Genomic DNA, 22,368 nt, shown 5'->3' on the forward strand with positions numbered 1-22,368 from the left:
TTAGTGCTTATTTTGAGACATGTATTTGGATTTTTCCCCCCTTTCATTTTTAAAGTACGCATTTTATCACAATAACAATGATTTTCACAGATGTTGAATGTGATTATTCTCACTGCACTTCACTTAACACCTGAGAGTTAATAAAAGTATAAAATTTTTATGTCACCATAAGAGAGAATTAATTTAATTTCAGTAAATTAAATAGTTAAAGCCAATTTTTATAGTGGAGTGTTCAAGATTTTTCATATTTTTTGGTAAAAGAATCTAACTATACAATTTCATAGCACAGGACAATCTCTTCATTGATTCTTGCTTTTGCAAGACATTAGTTTGAGGTATCTGCTCTAAAATTGAACAAACATTAGGGTATCCAACACAATTTGGTGAAATACTGGTCCTTCTTTTAATGTTTACTGCAAAATAGATCAATCGTGCCAATAAATATATATTTTCTGATATCTATTTCCTAAAGATTTCTTTTGAAAATTCAAAAATAAGTTGGAGTTAATATGAACTTGAATTGTTTCTTTTGATTAGATGTCTATCAAATTGAACGGCAAATATCATGTTCAGTAAATTTTTGCCTTCATGGAGTTTTCAAGAGATTTTTCAGAAACAAACAGCTTACATGAGTTTTTCGGCTATTTACCTACATTTGGATATAAAATCAAATCAAAACTAGTGTTTAAGCAAAATTTGTCGGTGACACAATGTTTGTTTACTACCAGTATGGGTCCACCTTAAGAACATTAAAAATGGATGGTTTTGTATTCTGCTCTAGATGGTACTTGCTACTGGGTTTTACGTAGTCCATTAAGCACCATACCCTCAATAAGGCGTGAGTAAACAAAGTTCTTTTTTATTGCAAAACGGAACATTCAAAGTAGACTGAATTTCCATTCATTGCTGATGGCGCCATGGTAAGACAACAAAATGGAGAAAAAAGATTACAGTTTGGCTTCACTTATTCGGTGCAACTATTTGTCATTCATAACTGCTTTACTGTATGCCAAGTCCCAGTACTGTTCAACTTCATGTTTCCTAAATTGTTCCCGTGCTAGTTTTTCTGTGGCACATACTTTGAATTTCATTTCACCAAAGTTTCTTTGTTTCACCAAACCCTGAAAAAGTACAGTGATACAAATATTAGAACCAGAAACAGTCAAAATTCAGACATGAGTGAGAAATGACGAATTTACATTATGGAATGAAAATTAGAAGATTTAAATTCATACTCACTATTGACTCATGACTGTATTTTCGAACCATTTTCACTAAGCTCACCAAAGTGGGACAATGTTCATAAAAAAATTTAATTGTGGGATGCAAAGTGGGGGGGTATCCATCACTCCTTGCCTTCTGCAAGATATTCATATGTGACCTGTCAAAATTCCCTCATCACAACAAGAATGTAACGTAACTGGTGAACTAAGAATATGTGATGACAGTGGGAGAGAAAACGGATCAGGGCAAGAATTACACACCATTTCTTCATGAGTTTGAGCCTGCATTAAGACAAGAGTGAAAAGTCAGCAGTCAACGGGATGTTTACAACCAAATCTACGTCATCAATAAGCGGATAAGTAAGAGTGGCGGACTGACTTGGCCTTGCTGTGTTTTAATAGGTTGAAATCATTTAAAAATTCGATAATTACGCAACCAACAACGGCAACGCTGCCGCTTTGTCTTATCCTCTTGAAGAGACAGTTAGTCTTGGTTTGTCGGGCCCGAGAAGTTCAAAAATTGCTCTCCGCTAACCCAATCGACACGACAAAGAGTCGATAGAGCTTTGTCGCCTGTTTTCAATAATCGGCCCGCAGGTGAGATAAAATGATAAAAAGGGGATTTTGTCTATTATTTAATCTTACCTCCCATACGAGGACACATTTATTGGGAACATCTTTTCCATCCTCATCTTTCAGCATATCTTCTTCCCACTTTATCCTGTGAAGCATCAACCTAGAAAGATTAAAACATGACCATTAGATGAGTTTCAGTAAAAAATTGAACTTGGATTCACAATAGAAACTTTGTAGTAAATCTAATACAAGAAACTTAAAACCGGATGATTTTCAAGTAATTTAAACTTTGATTTTTTTTATGTTCTCTCTCGTTTGATGAGGAATGAGCTACTCGAAATATGAAATAGAATTTTACCTTTTAAATTTTTTCTGCTGTTTTGGACCTCCTTCCACAACTATCACATTGCAGTCTTTGAACATGACAACACAGCCAGTCATGAATAATTGTTTGGCATTTGTTTCTACTTTGAACTTTTTCGATGCGCTACTTAACTGATCAACCCTGAGAAACACAAAAAATTAAATTAATTAATGAAGTTTCGAAGTATAATGTTGAAAACGATCTGAGAAACAAGATAAAAAACCATTTAGACCTCGGGTAAAGAAACAATACAAAATTACACCGTAAAATTTTGAAAAATGACTAGTGCACATATAAATGCTGGTTAACAAAGAAGCATCTTTCAGTTGAAAGTCAGGTAAAACAGAGTTTTGAGAAAATCTGTCCAAGCTGTACACACAAAAAAAAAAAAAAAAAAAAAAAAAAAAAGGAAATCTTCCATCTCAAGGTAAATACGCCAAGAGATGAGTGAGGATTTAAGCTTTAATCTTCTTACATTATGCTTAGTAAAATTTTTCAATATGCAGTTACCTTCGACATGCCAATTAGATAACAGAACTCAGCACTGAAAACTAAAGAATTAGATGCTCGCTAAATTCTGCTTGTATTTAATATGCTGTCCTTTACAACTTCTTGAGCACAATGAGCATTTAAAGTTGAACTTTTTAAGAGCCAATTAAGAGAAAAACAGGGCTGAAAGGTGAACTTTCCAGCATTTTGACTTTCATTATCAGGTAGGGATATTGCAACTTATGATTGGCGATTGAGGACAGGTTTTGTTACCCTGCAAGTCAGGAAGATAAGATGGACAAGAAGAATATAATTCCTCTAAATGGCAATGGCGTGCAAAGCAGCGTCCACAGACGCATAGCAATGTTTCTACATCTCCAAAAGAAAATGTATCTTAGAATGCCAAAAAATGTTTTTTTAGGCCTGCTTTACTCAACATTAATACTTACAAATAACAAATTTGATTTTAAAAGCTCATGATGTTTAGACAATAACGGACATCATATTAAATAATAACATTTAGCCATCGCAGAATTTTCTAATACTCTACGAAAGATTCTTTGCGAGTGCATTTCTTCAAAATGGTTGTAAAGCAGAATGTTAGATACTTCATTACAATATTACGATAGGTACCTTAAAAAAAGGGAGAAGACTAACCTGTAAATTGCTACATGGACTCCTAACGTTGTATCTTCTTGAATTTTTCTTAGTTTTTTCTCCTTCCGTTGTTCAGTTGATAATTGTCTGGCAGCATTCGAGTCTTCATGAGCTTTCTGTCTTTTAGCCATCTGGGCTCTGACATGAGCTTCTATTTTTGTTGGATCTTGAACAGCTTCTGTCCCAAGAACCCTCATCAAGTTTGAAATACGAAGCTAAAACAAGAAATAATGAAAAAATTATATTAATGAGCAAAAATTCTAGAGAATTGTGCTGAGGCCATTAACTGATCATCTATGAATCCCCACAGCTATAAATAGAAATATGAGTGGAAGCACCAAAGCCTCCCAAAATAAAACCTACATAAAACACTGCGATCTTGCCCCTGACAAAAGTATTATAGAAAATAATAAAACTTTAAAAGATCATTTTAGTCAATCTCCATACTGTGCGAAAAATAAAATAAAACTCAGTTTCCTTTCCTTTTTCAGTTTCCCAAGATAAATATACCCACAATAGGACGTTCAGTTTAGGATCTCATGATCTTGCATTCTCAGTATTCTTGGCACACCCAAAACTTTCTTTTATTTCTGGGCTGGGGCTAGCAGAAGAGTACATACAAGATTCTCTTCCATAAATGTTGCGAACAGGCAGTATGCAAGGAAAGAAAAAGTAAACAGGTGAGACAAACCTTTGGTTCGGGAGGAGGTTCTAATCCTAATCTAATTTTCTCTTGTTCTTCTTTCCACGCTTCCCTTCGATTTTGCCGCCTTAATTTCTTCCGCTCCTTTTTCGTCAGGAACACAGGCATGTAGTCTGGTTTCAAAGAGCTAGCTGAAAAAATGAAAAGACGTTTATCAAACATGCAATAAAGAAGCGCCGTCAAAATATCCAAATGATAAAGTTGAGGAAATATTTAAAACAAATAAACTTTGAAAAAAAAAAAAACTTTCACACTTAACAGACATTACATACATTGTCCTCTAATAACAAAATTTTATTAAAAAGGATTCTAAAATCAAGCTGATGGAGAGTTGAGCTGTGGTAGGAGTTTGATAAGGTCAGTTTTCTTCAGATTAGACAGTTGGAGTATTTTTACCGACAGACTTGATAAGAATTAACATCAGTTTCGTTAAGAAACAATGAAAAAATATCAACCACTTAGATTAGTCTTACGAATGAAAAAAAAACTCACTTGGTGGTTTCATTTGGGTTGGATGTTCCACTAGATGGGTGATAGCATTCTGCTTGATATTGACAGACCCATTAAGATTATTGCTGTACCTGTAAATAAAACAATATTCAATAAAACTTGTGAAAGGACAATGAGTGCATTGCATAAACAAGAAGAAAAAAAACACAAAGAAACCGGGCCAGAACTGTATGTACCAGGGCGGTAGAATAGTGCTCGGTCCAAACTATTTTGGAGGGAAAACAAGGCCAAAAAGGTTCAAAAGTTTCAATGGACCACTAGACAAGGTACGAATTTAAGCGATCTGATACATGTTTCTTAACCAGAATTTCACGTAGAAAACGATTCATTCACACAACGAAAATTACGGAAACCAACTCCTAACGAAGATATTAACGTTTTTATTTCACATTGGTTACGAGGACTTTGAACTGCCTGCTCACAAGAAACTCAAAACTCTACGTGAGTCAAATCGCCCACTACAACGGTTTCAGCAAGCTTCTCAATCGAGCGATGTTCATTTCCCATCATGTGTTGTTCAAACTATTAGCAATTTGCTACAACTGAGCCAAAGCGTCAAGATTGAGGTTGCCAGATTTTTATATCGCAGAGACTGTCATGATAACGTTTAGCGCGCGATGTGAATCACGTAAAGCATTGAGTTTTCATGAGCGGGTGGTCTGAATTCTTGCATTAAGAATCATTAAATATCTTCGTAAGGAGTTAATTTCGGTAATTTTCGTTGTGTACATTGTGTTTTACGTAAAATTTTGGTTAAGAAACATGTATCAGAATGCTGAAATTCGTACCTTATCTAGTGGTCCATTGGGGTAAAAATGTTGAGCTTTATTGAGTGCCAGCACAAGACTGAGGGGGGACATTTTTCAGTTCAGGCAGATGCATGGGAATACTATAAGCTGCTATTGAGCTGAACACTCGCCCTCCTCAGTCTTGTGCTGGTACTCAGTAGAGCTCAAAATTTTGACTCTAATTGATATTTTTGAACTTTTCTTGCCTTTTCCCCTTCAAAGTAGTGTGGACTTAGCACTAATTTATCACCTTCTTGCATTGCATAAATAGGCAAAAAAGATTGAAACTTTAAATCTTGACTTTTTTCATATCGGAATATTATTACTTTTCTAAAATATTATTAGATATGTACAAGAAACAAAAAGAAGGCTCTATGGCACTCAATAAAAACTCCATGAAAAATCCATTGGATTGATTCCTTGTCAACTTAGTATGAAAGATGCTGAGATCGTTTAAAGGCCCCAAATATGAGTACACAGGGTAAAAATTGATTCAGGCAGGTAAAAAATGAAGAATAAACGGTTCCTCTTAAGAATGTCTGATACATTTTTATGCCCAGTGATTAACCAATCACCATTAATTATCCTGTGCGCGGAAACACATGACATCCTGTACTTTGCTCCTCCAGTTTATCTGTCACACTCTAACTTGATTTTACTGTTTCGACTCCTCCCGGGTCTTCATTAGCTGAATTATTTTTTCACTTTATTTTCTTGCACTATTCTCCCTCCCCACGTACAGACTGTAAGACGTTGTAACTTTAATTGGCGCTACTGTCCTTTTCAGAGTATAGTGACATAATACGATTATTCAATCGTATTTATACTTTTTTACAAAAAACTTTTCCAGGTTCTGATTAACTTGTGATCTTGACCCATTGCGATCAAATGTAAATTTGAAATCAATAATTTTAGAATCAATTTTTGGTTATGGAAGGTTTTTTAAATCAAACTCTGGGTCCCAATTTTCTGTCTCTTATTCACTTGATTTCCTTTTTTTACTACTGAATAATACTAAGACTCAGTTTCCTCTAGGTGACTAGTAAAGGAACTTGTAAATCGAGCGCAGAGCGTTCGACTTATCATTGTCCACGGAATTGAAGAAGCAGCTCTAGACAGCTAGTTTTGAGCAACCGTTAAACACACTCTACTGAGTTTACCTCAAACAATCATTAATACAAAGAAAGAAATTTTTTTACTTACTCTTCCCCTTCAAGTATGACAGCATCCCACCATTCAACTCTGGGAATTTCTTCTATTTCATTTTCAATTTTAGGTGCCATCTGGGCTAATTTCGTTACTGAGGATATGCCAGTTTTACGAGCTATTTGAGAAATTTCATTTTGTAATTTTTCCAACTGGGCCTGGGAAAAACAGAAAAAAACTTAGTTCAAAGAAGAATTTACTTAAATAATTAAAAGAGAATAGAGAGATGGTAGGCAAGTAAATAAATAAGAAAAAACAATGATAACAAAAAATAGAGAGGCTGAGGAAAAGAAATTGCATGCTGTCATTGCAAAGCTCATAGAAACAAGGTTATTTGGTCTCATTTCTTGAAAGGTGCCGCAATGGTCACATGGTTCATATTGTTGATTTCTAAGCATTGGGTACTTTTGGGTGTTACACAGAAAAAAATAAAATTGCTGATTTAACAATTTTGTAGTTAAAAAAAGTGTCCGAAATGTTTCAATGTAGATTTTGCAATAAAAAACTGCTAATTTAGCTAGACCCAAAAACAACAAAGAAACTTACAGAGGTTAAACATATTTGACCGCTCCCAAAATCTCTCTTTATTAAAAGTGATTTTTAGCCTCATCCCCACCCCCCCCCCCCCCACCGAGAAAAATCTTGATGTGATTAAATTTTCTTTCAAATGCACTGCTGATAAAGAATTATATATAAAGAAATCAATGAAGTTGTATTGGACGATATGATTTCACCAAGGACTTGGGATTCACCCAAGGATGGGTGATTGGTAAATATTTACCTATACGTAGTACCTAGGATGGGTTTCATCCAATCTTTTTGGCTTACTACAAAATAGAAGGGAAATCAACATGATATGGGGAATATTCCTGTTACATTTTGTACACTTTCCCTACCCAGTTGATTCGTTTATTTGATGCAAAATACTTGACACTCAGAAAACAACTTTTTTGTACATCCACTTAACGTATCACATTCCTCGCTGGTACAAAAGGAATACAATTTCTTATAGACTTGTGAGAAATTTTACTTCTGCATTTCTTAGCTTCTTGCAATAATTTAGTTTCTCGTACATAAATAAATATAGAGTAAAAAGTCATTAAAAAATTCGGGCAAAAAACGAACATTAAAATCAATAAAAGTTTTTTTTCATGAGACACCATACAAAACACTGTTGATTGCATTGTTTGGAATTGAAAAAATCCAAGATCCTTACTTTCATTCGCATCCGTTCTGCCAACTGTCGAAATTTCCCTGGCTCATGGAACTTAAAAGACCTTTTGCCTCGTACACTGGGACGGGTTGAGATTCGTGGATCGTAAAATGTGGTTTCGCTTGTTTCTTCACCCGGTTTTTCAGCTAGCTGCTGACGAAATTCTTCTCTCCTCTTTGCATGGATATTAGCCTATAAAGACAAAATAATCATACTGATTGAGCCAAAGATGCAAAAAAAGAAGAAAAAGAAAAGAAAAATACACTGAGAAAAAAGGGGGGAAAAGGAAAAGGGAATGAGAAAAAAATCTATGTTTCCTAGTCTATGTGAACTTAAAACAAAACATTGAAGTTTATTCACAACAGACTTAATATAAAATATGTTCCTGTTTGTAATATAGGAGGATTTTTGCTTTAAATTTCTGTTTTTAACAGCAAACAGATCATTATTATAATGTTAAAATGCATGTATTTTTCTTCCCTTTTCAATGATATTCTCTGCTAGTTTGTAGCAAAATTGAGGGATAAGATTTACTTGACAAATTTTAAATTGACAAAACTTTTGAAAAATTTACGCTGACATATGGATTTTCTTAAAATCAAGTAAATTTAAGAACTTTTTAGGGAAAATTGGCACTTGGGAAAATATGTGTAAAAATTTTAAATCATCTTCCCATACTTATAAATGGATTGCATTTTGCAAAAAGGAACCACTAGCATTGCACTGTTGCTAAGATTGTGCAACTTCTTTTGTCTTGGAGGAAAACCCCGATTATCCATTAATAGTTTCTATTTTACTCGCTAAAAACTGTAAATTTAAGACAAAAATTACCATCTAAATTTCATAGTTTTTCACGATTTCCGTAACTTTATTGCAAAACATGAAGTTGCACAATCTTAGCATCATTGCAATGCTAGAGGTTCCTTTTTGCAAAATGCAATCCAAATGTCATTGATGTGCAAGTTGTACACAGTCTCTCTTAAAAAGAAGCATTTTAGCAGCTTCCACCATGCTCCACAACTCAGTTCAAAACCAAAAATATTATGAGCATGCAGGTTTCATTGATTTTAACTCTTATTACCGAAAAATGTTTTCTTTTTCCTCATTTATTGGATAGATTCAAGGGCATTTGCCAATTCTCCAGACTTTAAACATTTCTTTACTTTAAAAAAACCCGTAAACTTAACGAAGTGCCACCAATTTCATTTAAGGAGTATGAGCATTTCTAAGTACCTTTAAAGTTGGGGTGACTTGTGAAAGCTGAATTTCTTTTCCAGACGAATCCACGGTACGGCCTTCATTGTCAAGAATCAATGGAGTTGGTTTGTCTTGTTTAACTGGTAAGACACCACTAGAGATCTTTGACTGAATCTGAGCCTATAAAAACAAAAAACAAAAACAACTGAGTAGGTAAGTTTTCTTCTTTCACGATGAGCGACCAATCCTGGAATTGAGATAAAGAAATTACAAGTATAACTGAGATGATATTAGAGTGAGTTTGCTTCATTGAATGAAAGTTTCATCAGATATTTTACTTGACAAGTAAGCGATAATATTTACTAAACTTTTCAAAGATAGTGTCGCAAGCATTTCTAACTATTCAATTTACTTTAAAGAACAACCATTGAGCAAATTTTACACATTCATAGAGAACCAACGAAATAAACAAAGCTCAATTTGTGATACAGCAGATTTCGAGGCATAATTTCCTCTTTTGCACGATTATAGACATTTCGAAACATTCCATTTGAGAGGGGTGTTCTATTAATTTCTTTATCTATGGCCGGTGCTCTCCTTTTGAGAGTTAACTTCTAGATCTTTCATTCAAAATTACTGGCAGTAATTTGCGGATTGAAAGAATAAACCCCCTTACTTACTGCTTTCATGCACTTTTTTTTTTCATTTTGATGCATGCAAGAACAACTAAAATTACTCAATCCAATTATCAACCCCCAAGGAACAAAATGAAACAGAACCAAAAGTCTTCAAATATTTTAACCATCATGAAAAATCAGATGCATGAAAGTAAAGCATTAACTTTCCGATGTCAATGTTTTAAATACCTACTATTTTCTGTGAGTCAGCACATTTAGCAAATGGAAACCAGAGGATGTTTTTTGAAAAAGTAGAGTTTGGGATAATTTTGAGCTTGTATAGAAGACTGCTTGCTCTTGACAAATATTTCAAGTCTACAACCATTTAGTGTGTAGGAATTGGGCTTGAAATTTGTTTTTTATAATAGCCTTACTGATGATGGAAAAGGAAACTTCAAGAGCATTTTTCTCAGTTTCAAGTTCGTATCACTTGATTCCCTTTTGCTAAACACCGATTAGGAGTTACAACTACGTATAAAAATGTAGGAAAACGACATATTCAATATGGTCTTATTGAATTGGTTCATATCCAATCGGTTGGATGACTTGACATTTCGAAACTTTGCCTGCTTAAATACGTAATACCTAGAAAGAAAACAAATATAAAAAGAAGAGGAAAACGAAAAGAAACTTAAAAGATAAGATGTATGAAACTCACTTGCAATTCTGCAATTCTTTTAGCTTTTTCATCAGTTGCTGGAATTCCGACAGGTGGTTTAGGTACTGGTGGCGCCGCAGCAACAGGCGCTGATTTACCTTTCAAGGACTCTAAAGCTCGTTTCCGTTCAGCGATCATCCTCTGTGCATCTTTCATCATATCTTTAATCTAAAAAAAAGAAATAAAAACAAGTTGTCATTCCTACTTATGAAATAAGGAGTTGGTTTGAAAATTGTGAGTCATTCACACCTAGAGTAGCAAAGAGCAGATTCCACTAAAATGCTGCTTCGACTCCTGCGGCTCAATTTTTGAATCAGTATTGAGCGACTATGATCAATAAGAAGCATTGCTAAGATAAGGATTTATATCGATCAGGATCATTCGATAAACGATTCATCAATCAACCTACTGGTGGCGTATGGATTCAGACTCCAGCTGATTTAGGAGTTTAGATAATTGAATATATCAATGGTTAAGCTCTTCTGTCTGAAGTCCAGAGATGCACTTAGTTTACATTTTAGAGCGGAAGCATCGTATGTTGAGACCAAAGTCAAGTATTGTTTAGGTCACCACTCATCCAAGGTGCCATCTGATTGCATGTATTAACCTGTTGCGTGGTGCTAATTCTGAGGTGATCAGGGATTGACATTTATCTCAACATATGATGCTTCCGCTCTAGAATGTGTTTAAAGTTATATTGGTGCTCAGTTGCCTGTATCTTTTGAGTGCAACAGACCCATTCTGAATGAAATAACTTACAAACACCCTCCTCAGACTGACAATTGGACAGATAAAAAGAAGAAACCTTGAATTTATTCTCGATGCACTCTCATCTACCTAGAGCTCCTCTTACAATGCCTTAGATATGTCTCCGTCAAATCAAAATTTGAAGTTTGATCTAGGGCTAAGTAGAATTAGAGGGTGAGAATTAACATGAGAATTTGGCTTTGCAACAGAGGGTAAATGGATTCAACGTACCTGTAGCTCGCCGATTTTTGATGCATTCGGATCTCCTGGAGTGCTCCCCATGACTTGCTTCTTAACACTTTTCATTATCAATTAAATTTGAATTACAATGAAGAAAGAACTTAGATATTTGGCATGTCTCCCTTCAAAAGCATAAAAAAATGAGATCCTAAGCCCTGACGATACTTATTATCAGGACTAACACACGGAGTAATACAGATACTTAAAAGATCACCATAGGAAAAGTTTTAAATCTAAAAGTCACACACTCATTCAAGCCAGTGAAAAGAAAGGGAACAAACCACTGCCACTGAATAATTACATTTCAAACCATTGTATTTGAAAAAATTACATGCGGAAACTGCAAAAAGTGAATAAGTGCAAAAAGTGAGGTTAGGACGTACGAATACGATTTTGTGATTTTCGTTTTGTCCACAGTGTTTACGCGAGCGCTGCTGTATAGCTCAATGTTGCCGTTTCAAAATGAATTTCATCTGGTAATCTTTGATCCTGTATTTTATTGTATTGAGTATATTTATCCATTTATCGAAGCAACGAAGTGAAAGAAAATACCAAGGAAAATTTACCTCAGTCAAAATAGACAAACGGCCACTGCACTACAGGAAAAACACACAATTTCTTATGATTCTCCGCCTATATCGGCAACTGTGTTTTTGCCGATTATCGAACTTTTGTTTACGTCCGTCATTCAGTTGATTCAGTCGTAAACTTTCTAAGTTTGAAGCTTCGATTTGATGAATCCTTTCAAGTATATTCATATGGCCTTAGTAATTTTTCTTCAGTGACTACTCGCAAAGCATTATTGAACGTCTGACATCCTGAAATAACCATCCCTTTCGTAAATATCGAAGAATTCCGTTTACTCATCTCGCCTTCGGCATGGTCCTTTTGGAGAATGACGTGGTAAGTTACTTATGCTCGCAATTTTCCCTTGCCACATTCTCACTTTTCAGTGAAAATTTCTATCAGCACACGTTAGAAAGTGACTATAACTGTTCAGCAATGAATTCTGTATTGAAGGAAAAATAAGCTGTCCTGCCGAGTGGGTCCTCTGTTTTGAGGTTATGCAGTATCTGCAACACCACATCCATAGCAGATGGGAATCACTCAGACGTATGACTTAAGAACCTGAAATTACAGGGTAATATTTTCACCTTTTCCCTCAAACTTGCGAGCGAATAAAATTAGTAACTAACTCGGAATTGAACTGGCTTAGCTACGCACTTCATTGTGCATTTTACAGACCTATATGCTTCTGATGATGAATGGAGGCAGGTAGAGTTCACGCCAAACAAGTTTACACACTTTAAGAGAGTGATAGAAAATGCACCACCTTGACTCATGAATTTACTATTTGTGATCAATTGAAGATAGCTGATCTTCTGTCACACTCTGAAACTGCTTTAACTTGAGTTGCGTAAACTCTAAATTGAATTGATGGAATAAGGTTTTTTTTAACCAAACTGCAAAGGAACGTGATGAAATGCCTCACTGTTTTATACAGTCTTCTTGCGCAGTCCAGCTCATTCCCTGTGTCCAGTTGGACCGCTAAGAATGCTTCAGGACGCTTCTCACAAGGTGGGTTGCGAGTAGTCACGTGCGATCCTAATCTCAGTCGAACCACTTCGTAACATGAAGACCATGATCTACCGCATTCCATGGTTAAAAAAGAGCCTTTATGATGCCCGTCTGATTGACAATATATTAAGTTTTGTTTACTAGATTGTGCATCTGATTCCCACATTTTTATTTTGATGGTTGTTATTCTACTAGCATTGATATTTGATTTATTTTTTTGTCTTCCAGTTTTTAACCCACCTGAAAGAGATGTTTGCCAAATCGCGCCAGAAAGGAACAGTACAGCTAACAATGAAACGATGTAAGTTTTCCTCCTCTCTTTTCTTTCAAAAGTATATCTCTTAAACTCATTAATTAATACGCAATGATATCGATCCAGTATGACAGTCAGTAATATATGTTTTTATAGTAATAAATAAAATTAGAAGACATGTGAATAGCATTTTGCAAAAAGGAACCAAGAGTATTCCAATGTTGCTAGATTGTGCAACTTACAATTCTACGCATTAGCATTACTGATACCATGCGAATAATTATATTTACAAAAATAATTTTTGTCTTGGATTTATTGTTTATTGGAAATAAAGCTAAAACTTGTATAGATGATCAGTTTATAATTGCAAGGTAAAAAAAATGCACAATCTTAGCGACATTGGAATGCTCTCGGTTCCTTTTTGCAAAATGCAATCCATGTATTTTACTGACCTCACTTCATTGAATTTTAGCTGAGAAAATGATATTCAATTTTGTTGAAAATCTAACCTCATATTCAAAGAAGAAGTATCCTTAAAACGGCTTTTGTGAGAATAGTTGATGAATTGGCCTGCTTAGCTGTTTCCACTGCTGCTGTTCTTGTTCTTTGCCAAATTTAGGTAATTCTCATGTCCCTATAGTAAGTGAATTTTTTGTTTCAGATGATGGTAGAACAAAACCTAGACCGAAAAATCCTGACAAAGAACTCCCTGAACCCTCTGAACACTTATGTTTAATTCGCGCAGTTCACAAATCTAAAAAACTTAGCACTGTTGTAAGTACATATGTATATTGAATGCACATACACTGTTCACAGCTCATTTTTCATAAACTTGTGCTGTTATGCCAGTGCAGGTGTATGTTTTATTGGCTGCTACCTTTCTTTTTCAGACCGCTTCTATGATTGCTGTGTTTAGACTTTGTCCAGAGGTGGCTTCGGCCACCCATGATCCTCTCATCAGGGGTACAAAAACTTTCAAAGGTCCCTCCCCCTCCAAAAAAAAAAACAAATTTAGGCGCCCCCCCCCCCTTTTCCAGTTCTTGCAGAATTTTGCCCGACATATAAAGTAACGCGGTAAACAGTTTTATTTCCTCAAAACAGCGCTCTTGAATGAAACGTTCCCCACCTTGCAAAAAAAAAAAAAAAACCCTGCCCTCTTTCACAGGGTTCCTCCATTTTTCTCATCCTCACATGGGTCCCGCCATCTTATGGGACTGTGGTGTGAAAATTTTTGCACCCTTGCCTCTCATGATACAATTGCATTCTCCCAAGCAGTATTATTTCATAAGGATTAACGCAGTGGAGTTTTGTCAATCATAGTAGGAAGCATTAAAGTCACGTCCAGATTTTGATATATTTAAGCTTTTGTTCATCGCTCTAGATTTGATTGCTCATTTCATGATCAAAGGTCGGATGTTAAATTGAATGCTTTTACTGCTCATTTTTTGCTGTCTGATACATTGATACTCAACCAAACTTCCGTCCACAATATGTAGACTGAGAAAATTGGAGTAATTCTAGAAAGATACTGAATTTTTATTTTGCCCTCAGACACAGCTATTTTCCTTGATGCTAAATCAGGCCTGCATGGTCACAATTAAGCTTGAATGATGATGTGTCTGTCTCGGTCAATGAGGAGCGGTTCCGAGGGTGAGGTTCGACAGTAACACACATCAGAAGCATGCACATACATTGAAAAATATTTGTGTGAAAGAAGGTGAAAGAGTAAATCGATCTTATTTTCTTTGTCTTCTCTGTTTCAGGTCCATTCTAAAGATGTCAATAAATTCCAACTAGCATATTGCAGTCTACTTAAAACAAGTTTTGATGGACTTCAGAAACGATCCAAAAAATCCAAATCGAAAGCAACTTGAGATGGTGAATTTCCTCTCCCTTTTTATTTTGTTATATACTTATGTTATTTTCCAACTTGTTTTTTACATTAAGAGATCTAGGCCAGTGTTATGAAAACGATTACAGTTTTCTTCCAAGTTTAAAATCTGTTTTTCATGTTCAGAGAGCATTATCATTACAACCGGCAATTCAATTTACAATGCAAGTAAAGGAATGTTGTGATATTATCAGGGAATTGTGAAAAAGAAAACCTTAGTATATTCTTGACGTACGAAAGATAAGAACTTGAACTCACTGAGTTGCAACCAGATATCTCTTGCCTTAAATGAATAATGTTAGCCTTAATCAGTCTAATCTTATTTGAAGTCAGCTTATTTCCTCTTGTTTAATTTTTCAACAAAAAACTAAGCAATATTGTGCTTTAAAATTATGTAAAAGTATTCTCTACAGCTAAGAAGAAATTTGTAAGAAGTTGCAAGGCTTTTTGGTTAGTCGGAGAGGAAATTAGTCAGCAATAAAGAGGTTCTTTTCACATGTGTCCAAATGTACGCATTCCTATCTGGCCTTCAAAAATTATCATGATCAGACTGAACATGAAAGCAGTTGGCATTTCAGATGCAATCATCTGACACAAGTATGGGTTTTGATGACCGTTTATTATTCAGGTAACAGCTCCAGACAAACAGCCAGATTGCAGACACTCACATTTCTCTTATTTTTTTTACCCATTCCCATTGGTATTTGAGGGGACTTGAAATCTGTAATTGCTGCCTTATGTTTGAATACATATCCTGGACGTATTTTCACTCTTCCTGGAACAAAGTGAATCTTGTCAGGCGTTAACTTCATTTTCATTATACCTACTGCTGACTCTTCTTTTCTTTTTCGAGATAATTACTTTTTATGTTTTGCACCTAAGTACTTTTGTCATCTGAAATTTATTGAATAAACACAAAGGAAGCTCATGATCAAAGAAAAATCTCACTCTTTTGATCACTCTCTCAAATTGGACACTAGTTATATTCCTATGTTGTTTACAGATCTCTAGAATGTATTTCTGTTTCTTTGGAGAAGTTTATATTTTCTCAATCTAAGTAAGTGAGTAAACGAAGCCTCAATAGAAACCTGAGTAAGATAACTTTCTCGCCACTTAAGATGCAAATCAAATAGATTATTTTTAAGTAGAATTAGTAGGGGTATGTATGTATGGTCATATTATGCCATTTGACCAAAAAAAACCCTGATATCAGGTATAGTAAGGAAAGTTTAGGGATGCAATTCCACTTTTCCTGTGTATTTTTGACTGCTAAATCCAAAAATGACCCAGCCTTTTCTCCATCGGCCACTAATTACCAGAAAAATCCTGATTATTGAGGAAAATCTTGATTTTCTGCAAAATTAGTGGCTCGTTAGGCAAGACTAATGTCACTTTCGGACTAAGCACTGAAAATTACATTGAAACTACCCATGAATTCTTCAACATTTTCAATAAATAAATTTTGCAGACCTGTGTAGTTAGAATGTTTCTGTTGTCCTCCCAAATGCTAAATCATGAATTGAAGGAGGATAGGCAACAAGCACTTTTAGCTCAGAAAGTAGAAAAAAGATAGGCATATTTTATTACTCAAGAGCTGAAATGCATCATTTCTTACAGCCCAGAAAATATGGAAAGACAAGGAAATAATTAACAGTTTAAGAATCAAACAGAAATTGTCATCACAATGAAGCTGAAAGTATGAAAAATGAAAAAAAATTAAGTCTAAATAATTTATAATTAATGAATATTTTTCTTCTTTAAGAACATAAATTATAAAAACTGCTTAACTGGTGCAAGTAATAATAACACAAGATAAGGATCTGCTGAAAAATGTTTGAATTATCAAGATCAGATGTATAAAAATTGTGTATTATAAGCACCTGAAAGTAAAGGGAGTACTCCGACAGTTGCAGCTCGCATTGCATCACCACCAAGATACAAAACATCTGCAAAAACATTTGCAAATAATGCAGTTTTCATCAGGGATTTTCCGACTAAATGCCAGGCGACACTTCATGAATGTTCGATGAGCAACTGAAAGATGCTTCGAATCAGAATTAAGATGCACCATAATTTTTTATACCGATACTTTACCTTCGGTGTGGGCGATAAGTATCAGACGAAATTGGAGGTGTTTTCGACTGGTGGAAACAGTTTCTCGTAGTTCACAACAAAGCGTATTAGTCCAGTCAATCTAGCATTATTCTAGGAAAATCAATACACAGAAGGTTTCTTTGCGGAAACATGTTGTAATAGGCCACTAAAACAACATATCAAAAGTTTACCGGAATCGGCTGTCCGCTAAGGCCACCATCGCGAAAACAGACAGGCTGGGGGGCCAAAACACGCCGCGGTGACTGGTTTTTCGCATATATAAAGAAAAAAAATCAATCCTACGGGAAAATTCTGAGGAGTTTCGGAGACTTCGGAAGTTTTTCTTCAATTCCTTACATCATATATCAGGAATCAAGGTAGTACTAGTCAGAATGGTGTGTTTTTAAAATGAGTTCCTCTTTGATAATTAACGCTGCCATGCGCACGACTTCGTCGCTTATCTCCTTCTTTGTCGTACTTTTTTGCATACCAGGCATCTCGCAAAAATTTCTCTCTCTACCAGATTTAATCTAGGAAAATTTGATACTAAGATGGGGGGGCCAGGCAGGCGGGTGGCAGGTGGGGGGGGGCCTTTGGGGTCGGGCTGCTCGGATGTCTGGGGGGCAGCTCCCGGGGGTTGGTTTTTTTGGTTGCCAGGGAGGGCAGCCCCTGGGGGTTGTGTTTCTGTGATGCCAGGGGGGGGGGGGCCTTTGGGGTCGGGCTGCTCGGATGTCTGGGGGGCAGCTCCCGGGGGTTGGTTTTTTTGGTTGCCAGGGAGGGCAGCCCCTGGGGGTTGTGTTTCTGTGATGCCAGGGGGGGGCCTTTGGGTCGGCTGCTCGGATGTCTGGGGGGCAGCTCCCGGGGTTGGTTTTTTGGTTGCCAGGGAGGGCAGCCCCTGGGGGTGTTTCTGTGATGCCAGGGGGGGGGGCAGCCCTTGGAGTTGGGCTGCTTGAATGTCAGGGGGGTTTCCCCCGGGGGCTGGGCTGCTTTGATGTCAGGGGGGCAGCCCCCGGGGTTTGGGCTCATTGGTTTCCAGGAGGGCAGCCCCGAGGGTTGGATTCCTTGGATGTCAGGTGGGGCAGCTCCTAGGGGTCGGTCCGCTATGATGTCAGGTGGGCAGCCCTCGAAGGTCGGGCTTTTTGGTTGCCAGGGGTGGCACTCCGTGGGTTGGGCTGCTTGGACGTCAGGTGGGGCAGCCCCCGGGGGGTTGGGCTCCTTGGATGTCAGGTGGGGCAGCCGCAGGGGGGTTCGGCTCCTTGGATGCCAGGTGGGGCAGCCCCGGAGGTTGTGCCCCCTTAAAAAACACTGTGTATCACATTGCTGAAATTCGTACCCTGTTGCCTGGGACAATGATTCGCCTTCAATTAGCCGGCTATGCAAGATGACTGTCGGGACGCACGAATGGTGGTATCAAAAATTTGCATCACGATTACGCAGTAGGTTGAAGGCGCTCTTCTGTATCCTATCTGAGAGGCCTTGTATAAAGATGTCGAGAAAAAAATGCTCAACATTTTGGAGTCTTCAATCGAGCCGTAATGGACCACTAGACAAGGTACGAATTACAGCATTCTGATACATGTTTCTCAACTAAAATTTCACGTAGAACACGATACGTACAACGAAAATTTACAAAATCAACTCCTGACGAAGATGTTTAATGATTCTTAATGCGTGAATTCAAACCACCCGCTCATGAAAACTCAATGCTCTACGTGATTCGCATCGCTCGCTAAATGTTTATCAAGACAGTCTCTGCGATGTAAAAATCTTCAACTTCAATCTTGACACTTTGGCTCAGCTATAGCAAATTACCAATAGTTTGAACAACACATGGTGGAAAATGAACATTGCTCGATTGAGAAGCTTGCTGAAATCGTTGTAGTGCACGATTTGACTTACGTAGAGCTTTGAGTTTCTTATGAGCGGGCAGTTCAAATTCCTCGTAACCAATGTGAAATAAAAACGTTAATATCTTTGTTAGGAGTTGATTTTGGTAATTTTCGTTGCGCAAATCGTGTTTTACGTGAAATTTTGGTCAAGAAACATGTATCAGAATGCTTAAATTCGTGCCTTGTCTAGCGGTCCATTTTGAAAAGTGCCAGAAGAACATTCTTTTGTGTACAAAGATTTTGTTTTTTGTCCGTAAGTCCTAACGTGTCTTAAATGAGGTATAATTTTGCATCATCGTTTTTAAAGATGTAAGATTGATTTTCTCGCACGTTGAACAGTCTACAGTTTAAATAGCTCATAAAATTTTTAATGTTGATATATTCTCAGTTACCAACAAATCATTTGACATCCAGATATGTGTGCATCTGCTGGCGTTAAATCAATTTTAATGGTTTATTAAAATTTTAAATTGTGAAATTCCGTATAAGATACCAATAAAACATTCGACATCCAGGTATATGTGCGTCTGATGGCAGAAATTGTCAGCGAAACTTCCAAACGATGATCATCGCTCTCAAGGGAAACAAAAACAAATGGAAATCGGATGATTTGGTAGTCTTTCAGACAAAGAGCGTTGAAAAACGCTTGAGGGCGTAGCACGAAATGAAGTAACCTCTAATTTCACAGGCGCTCCAAGTTCTACAAGCGCCAGGATTTTACGGCGATTTATTATTAAATATATTGAAATTAAGTCACGATTTTCTATGATTTATCGGTGAGTAAATCGCCAGAATCACCAACATCTGAGCAATTATCCTCGATCTTGTCCCAATTTTATCTCTATAAAAACGCATTCGATGAATCGAAATTTTATCTCAGTATCTAAGAACCACGTTTTTTTGTTAGATAATATGGCGATAAATCGCCGTCGATATAATTGCAAATCTATGCGATTAAATCGCAATTTACCGCAATTTTTTATCAGATAATATTGTAATAAATCGACTTGGATAAAATCGCGGTACATACTCTCCGATCAAATTGCAACTTATCGCGATCGCAGCTACTTGGGCATTAGTGGAATAATATTGTTCTAGTATTCTTGATTTGCCTTCACCATAATTCTACTATTACTGTGTATGCGTAGGCGGTAGAGAGAACATTTTTTGGTATCGGTCCAACGTCATTAAGAATTTTTGGATGGAATAATTTAATCCGAATGGTCGCTCTGACCAAAACGTCGATTACGAGCTTTTCAAGAGCATCGCAGAAAAAAATTGAATGTTGATTTAGCATGTTACAAAAATGTGCGACAAGTATCAAATGCTGATTATACTTTTAAAAAAATGCTAACTCATTATTGAATTTGTTAATGTAATCGTGAACGTAGTTAACCTAGCATTGTTTTTATTATAAAATCAGCATTCATGCTTGTCGCGCATTTTTTTAACATTAGGTATACATGCTAAAGCAACATTCAATTTTTTCTCGTGAGGAAGGCAGAGTTTATGGATTTTAATGATAACTAATTTCTCATTCAGCAGTATCTGGACTTTTTGAACATTTCAACGTAATCTGAGTGAAATTTTGATGAAAAAACTGTATAGTTATAGTGTTTTCATTCTTATTCTGTTGTGGTTCACCGTCGAAAAGTATTGAAGCACATCCCTCCTGTCACCCAAGTAGCAGCGATCGCGATAAATAGCGATTACATCGGTTAGTTATCGCAATTATATAGGTGGCAATATATCGAGATATTATCGCATTAAAAATTGCGATATATGGCGATTAAATCGCTACAAATCACAATTTTTGGTTCGATAAAATCGTGATCAATTATCGTCGATAAAATCGAGATTAAAGCGTCATTTATCGCGATTTTCATTTCGCAAATATCGTGACAAATTGTCGGGCGATAAAAGTGCGATTTTACCGCGATAAGATTGAGGATAATCGGTCAGATGTTGATGATCCTGGCGATTTTATCGCCGAAAAAATCGCAATATATAGCGATTTTTCCGTTGAGAAATTCTACTTGGGCAGAGGTGGATCCAGCAATTTGGCAACACCGGATTCTCACTATTTAATAACCTATGTTAAATAATCGATTCTTGCCGAAACACCTGACTCCTCCAAGAATCGATGTATTTCCGTAGGTTTAAATGGAAAAACAATGTTGCCAATTTGCTGGATCCGCCAATGCTGGAACTTGAATCGGCTACTTGGTTTCATTTTCCGCGCGAAGCCTCCCGTCATTTGCTATATCCCAACAAATAATAAATCCACGTCAACCGATTGGCGAGCGTGTAGTTTTGCTTCCGTTATTTATCTCTTTCAATTTTCAATTAAAATTAAAGGCTCAGCGCTGTCAATCGCGATACTCACAATCAGTCACCCTCAAAATTGTATTCCTCCTATCTAATCAACTACGTAGTCTGCCATCTACAAGTGTTGTGTTTGCAGCTTCCATTTTTCCAGCAGCTCTTTTCTGTACATGGAAAAAATTATATTGCTGATTTAACAATTTTGTAGTTTAAAAAAGTGACTGCAATGTTTCAATGTAGAGTTTTCAATAAGAGAATGCTAATTTAAACACCTCGTGGTTAAAATAGCTTTCCTCTATTGTAAAATTTACTTTGGAAACATTGCAGTCACTTTTTCAACAATTGAATTGTTAAATCGGCAATTCCTTCTTTTCCATGCACGCTAAATAGCCGGAACTTTTTTCAGGCGCAATTTTAGTCCGTTTTTGTTCGTTTCAACAAAAAAATAAGAAAAATTACCCACTACCTCACTTGGTGGTATTAACAGAGAAATTATCAACCAGAAATTTTGTCGACTCGTGGCTAAAATGGAATTTTGTAGTACCTAGTACTAGTCTCCGGCGAAGGTTTTAGATTTAGGTCAAAGATGGTTTTGGTGGTACATAGCTGAAAGTTTGACATTCCTTAGCATTGAAATACTGGGGAGTTGTGCCCCATGGTCATGATTCAATCCCCAAAAGTGCCATACGGACCCCCATGAGTTAATCTCAACAAACCGGGCTTATGTATGGACGATCTCCTATTGACAGGGGGAAAAATCATAAAAACCTTTGAACCAAACTGTGTCAAAAAATGATAATTCACATCGTATAAATGTGAGAATTTACAACTTCATCGGGTAATATTGAAAAGACCTAGAGTATATTTTCAAAATCTGAATAGACTAATCCAATCCGGGGGGGGGGGGGGGATGGAAATTGGGGAAATGTGGAAATTGGCCTAGCAAAATGGTATAGAACGAACTGTGATTAGAAATGAAAATTTAGGAGATCAAAGAGCTAATAGTAATGATGGCGATCAGTTGCGAGGCGTGAATGATCGATTATAGATATTTCCCCGTTTTAAGCTATGGTGAAGAATCGATTATTAC

General features: G+C 36.5%; 2 protein-coding genes across 2 annotated transcripts; one reads left to right on the forward strand and one right to left on the reverse strand.

The window, feature by feature from the left end:
- Nucleotides 1-11,635, reverse strand: LOC109031835 (pre-mRNA processing factor 3). The gene is made up of 11 exons (XM_019043616.2): nucleotides 11,240-11,635; nucleotides 10,262-10,429; nucleotides 8,963-9,106; nucleotides 7,733-7,921; nucleotides 6,514-6,674; nucleotides 4,505-4,593; nucleotides 4,001-4,143; nucleotides 3,310-3,524; nucleotides 2,158-2,304; nucleotides 1,869-1,959; nucleotides 1-1,121 (listed from the first exon to the last, which is right to left on the reverse strand). Exons 1-11 carry the CDS (start codon nucleotides 11,312-11,314, stop codon nucleotides 978-980), a joined length of 1,566 nt encoding a protein of 521 aa, XP_018899161.1. The 5' UTR covers nucleotides 11,315-11,635; the 3' UTR covers nucleotides 1-977.
- Nucleotides 11,636-11,922: 287 nt separating this feature from the next.
- Nucleotides 11,923-16,439, forward strand: LOC109041541 (signal recognition particle 14 kDa protein-like). The gene is made up of 4 exons (XM_072305856.1): nucleotides 11,923-12,151; nucleotides 13,055-13,127; nucleotides 13,741-13,853; nucleotides 14,843-16,439. The coding sequence occupies exons 1-4, from the start codon at nucleotides 12,128-12,130 to the stop codon at nucleotides 14,951-14,953; spliced, it is 321 nt and encodes a 106-aa protein (XP_072161957.1). The 5' UTR covers nucleotides 11,923-12,127; the 3' UTR covers nucleotides 14,954-16,439.
- The last annotated feature ends 5,929 nt before the right edge of the window (nucleotides 16,440-22,368 follow it).

Source organism: Bemisia tabaci, unplaced genomic scaffold, assembly GCF_918797505.1.
Source record: "Bemisia tabaci unplaced genomic scaffold, PGI_BMITA_v3".
Classification (NCBI taxonomy): domain Eukaryota; kingdom Metazoa; phylum Arthropoda; class Insecta; order Hemiptera; family Aleyrodidae; genus Bemisia; species Bemisia tabaci.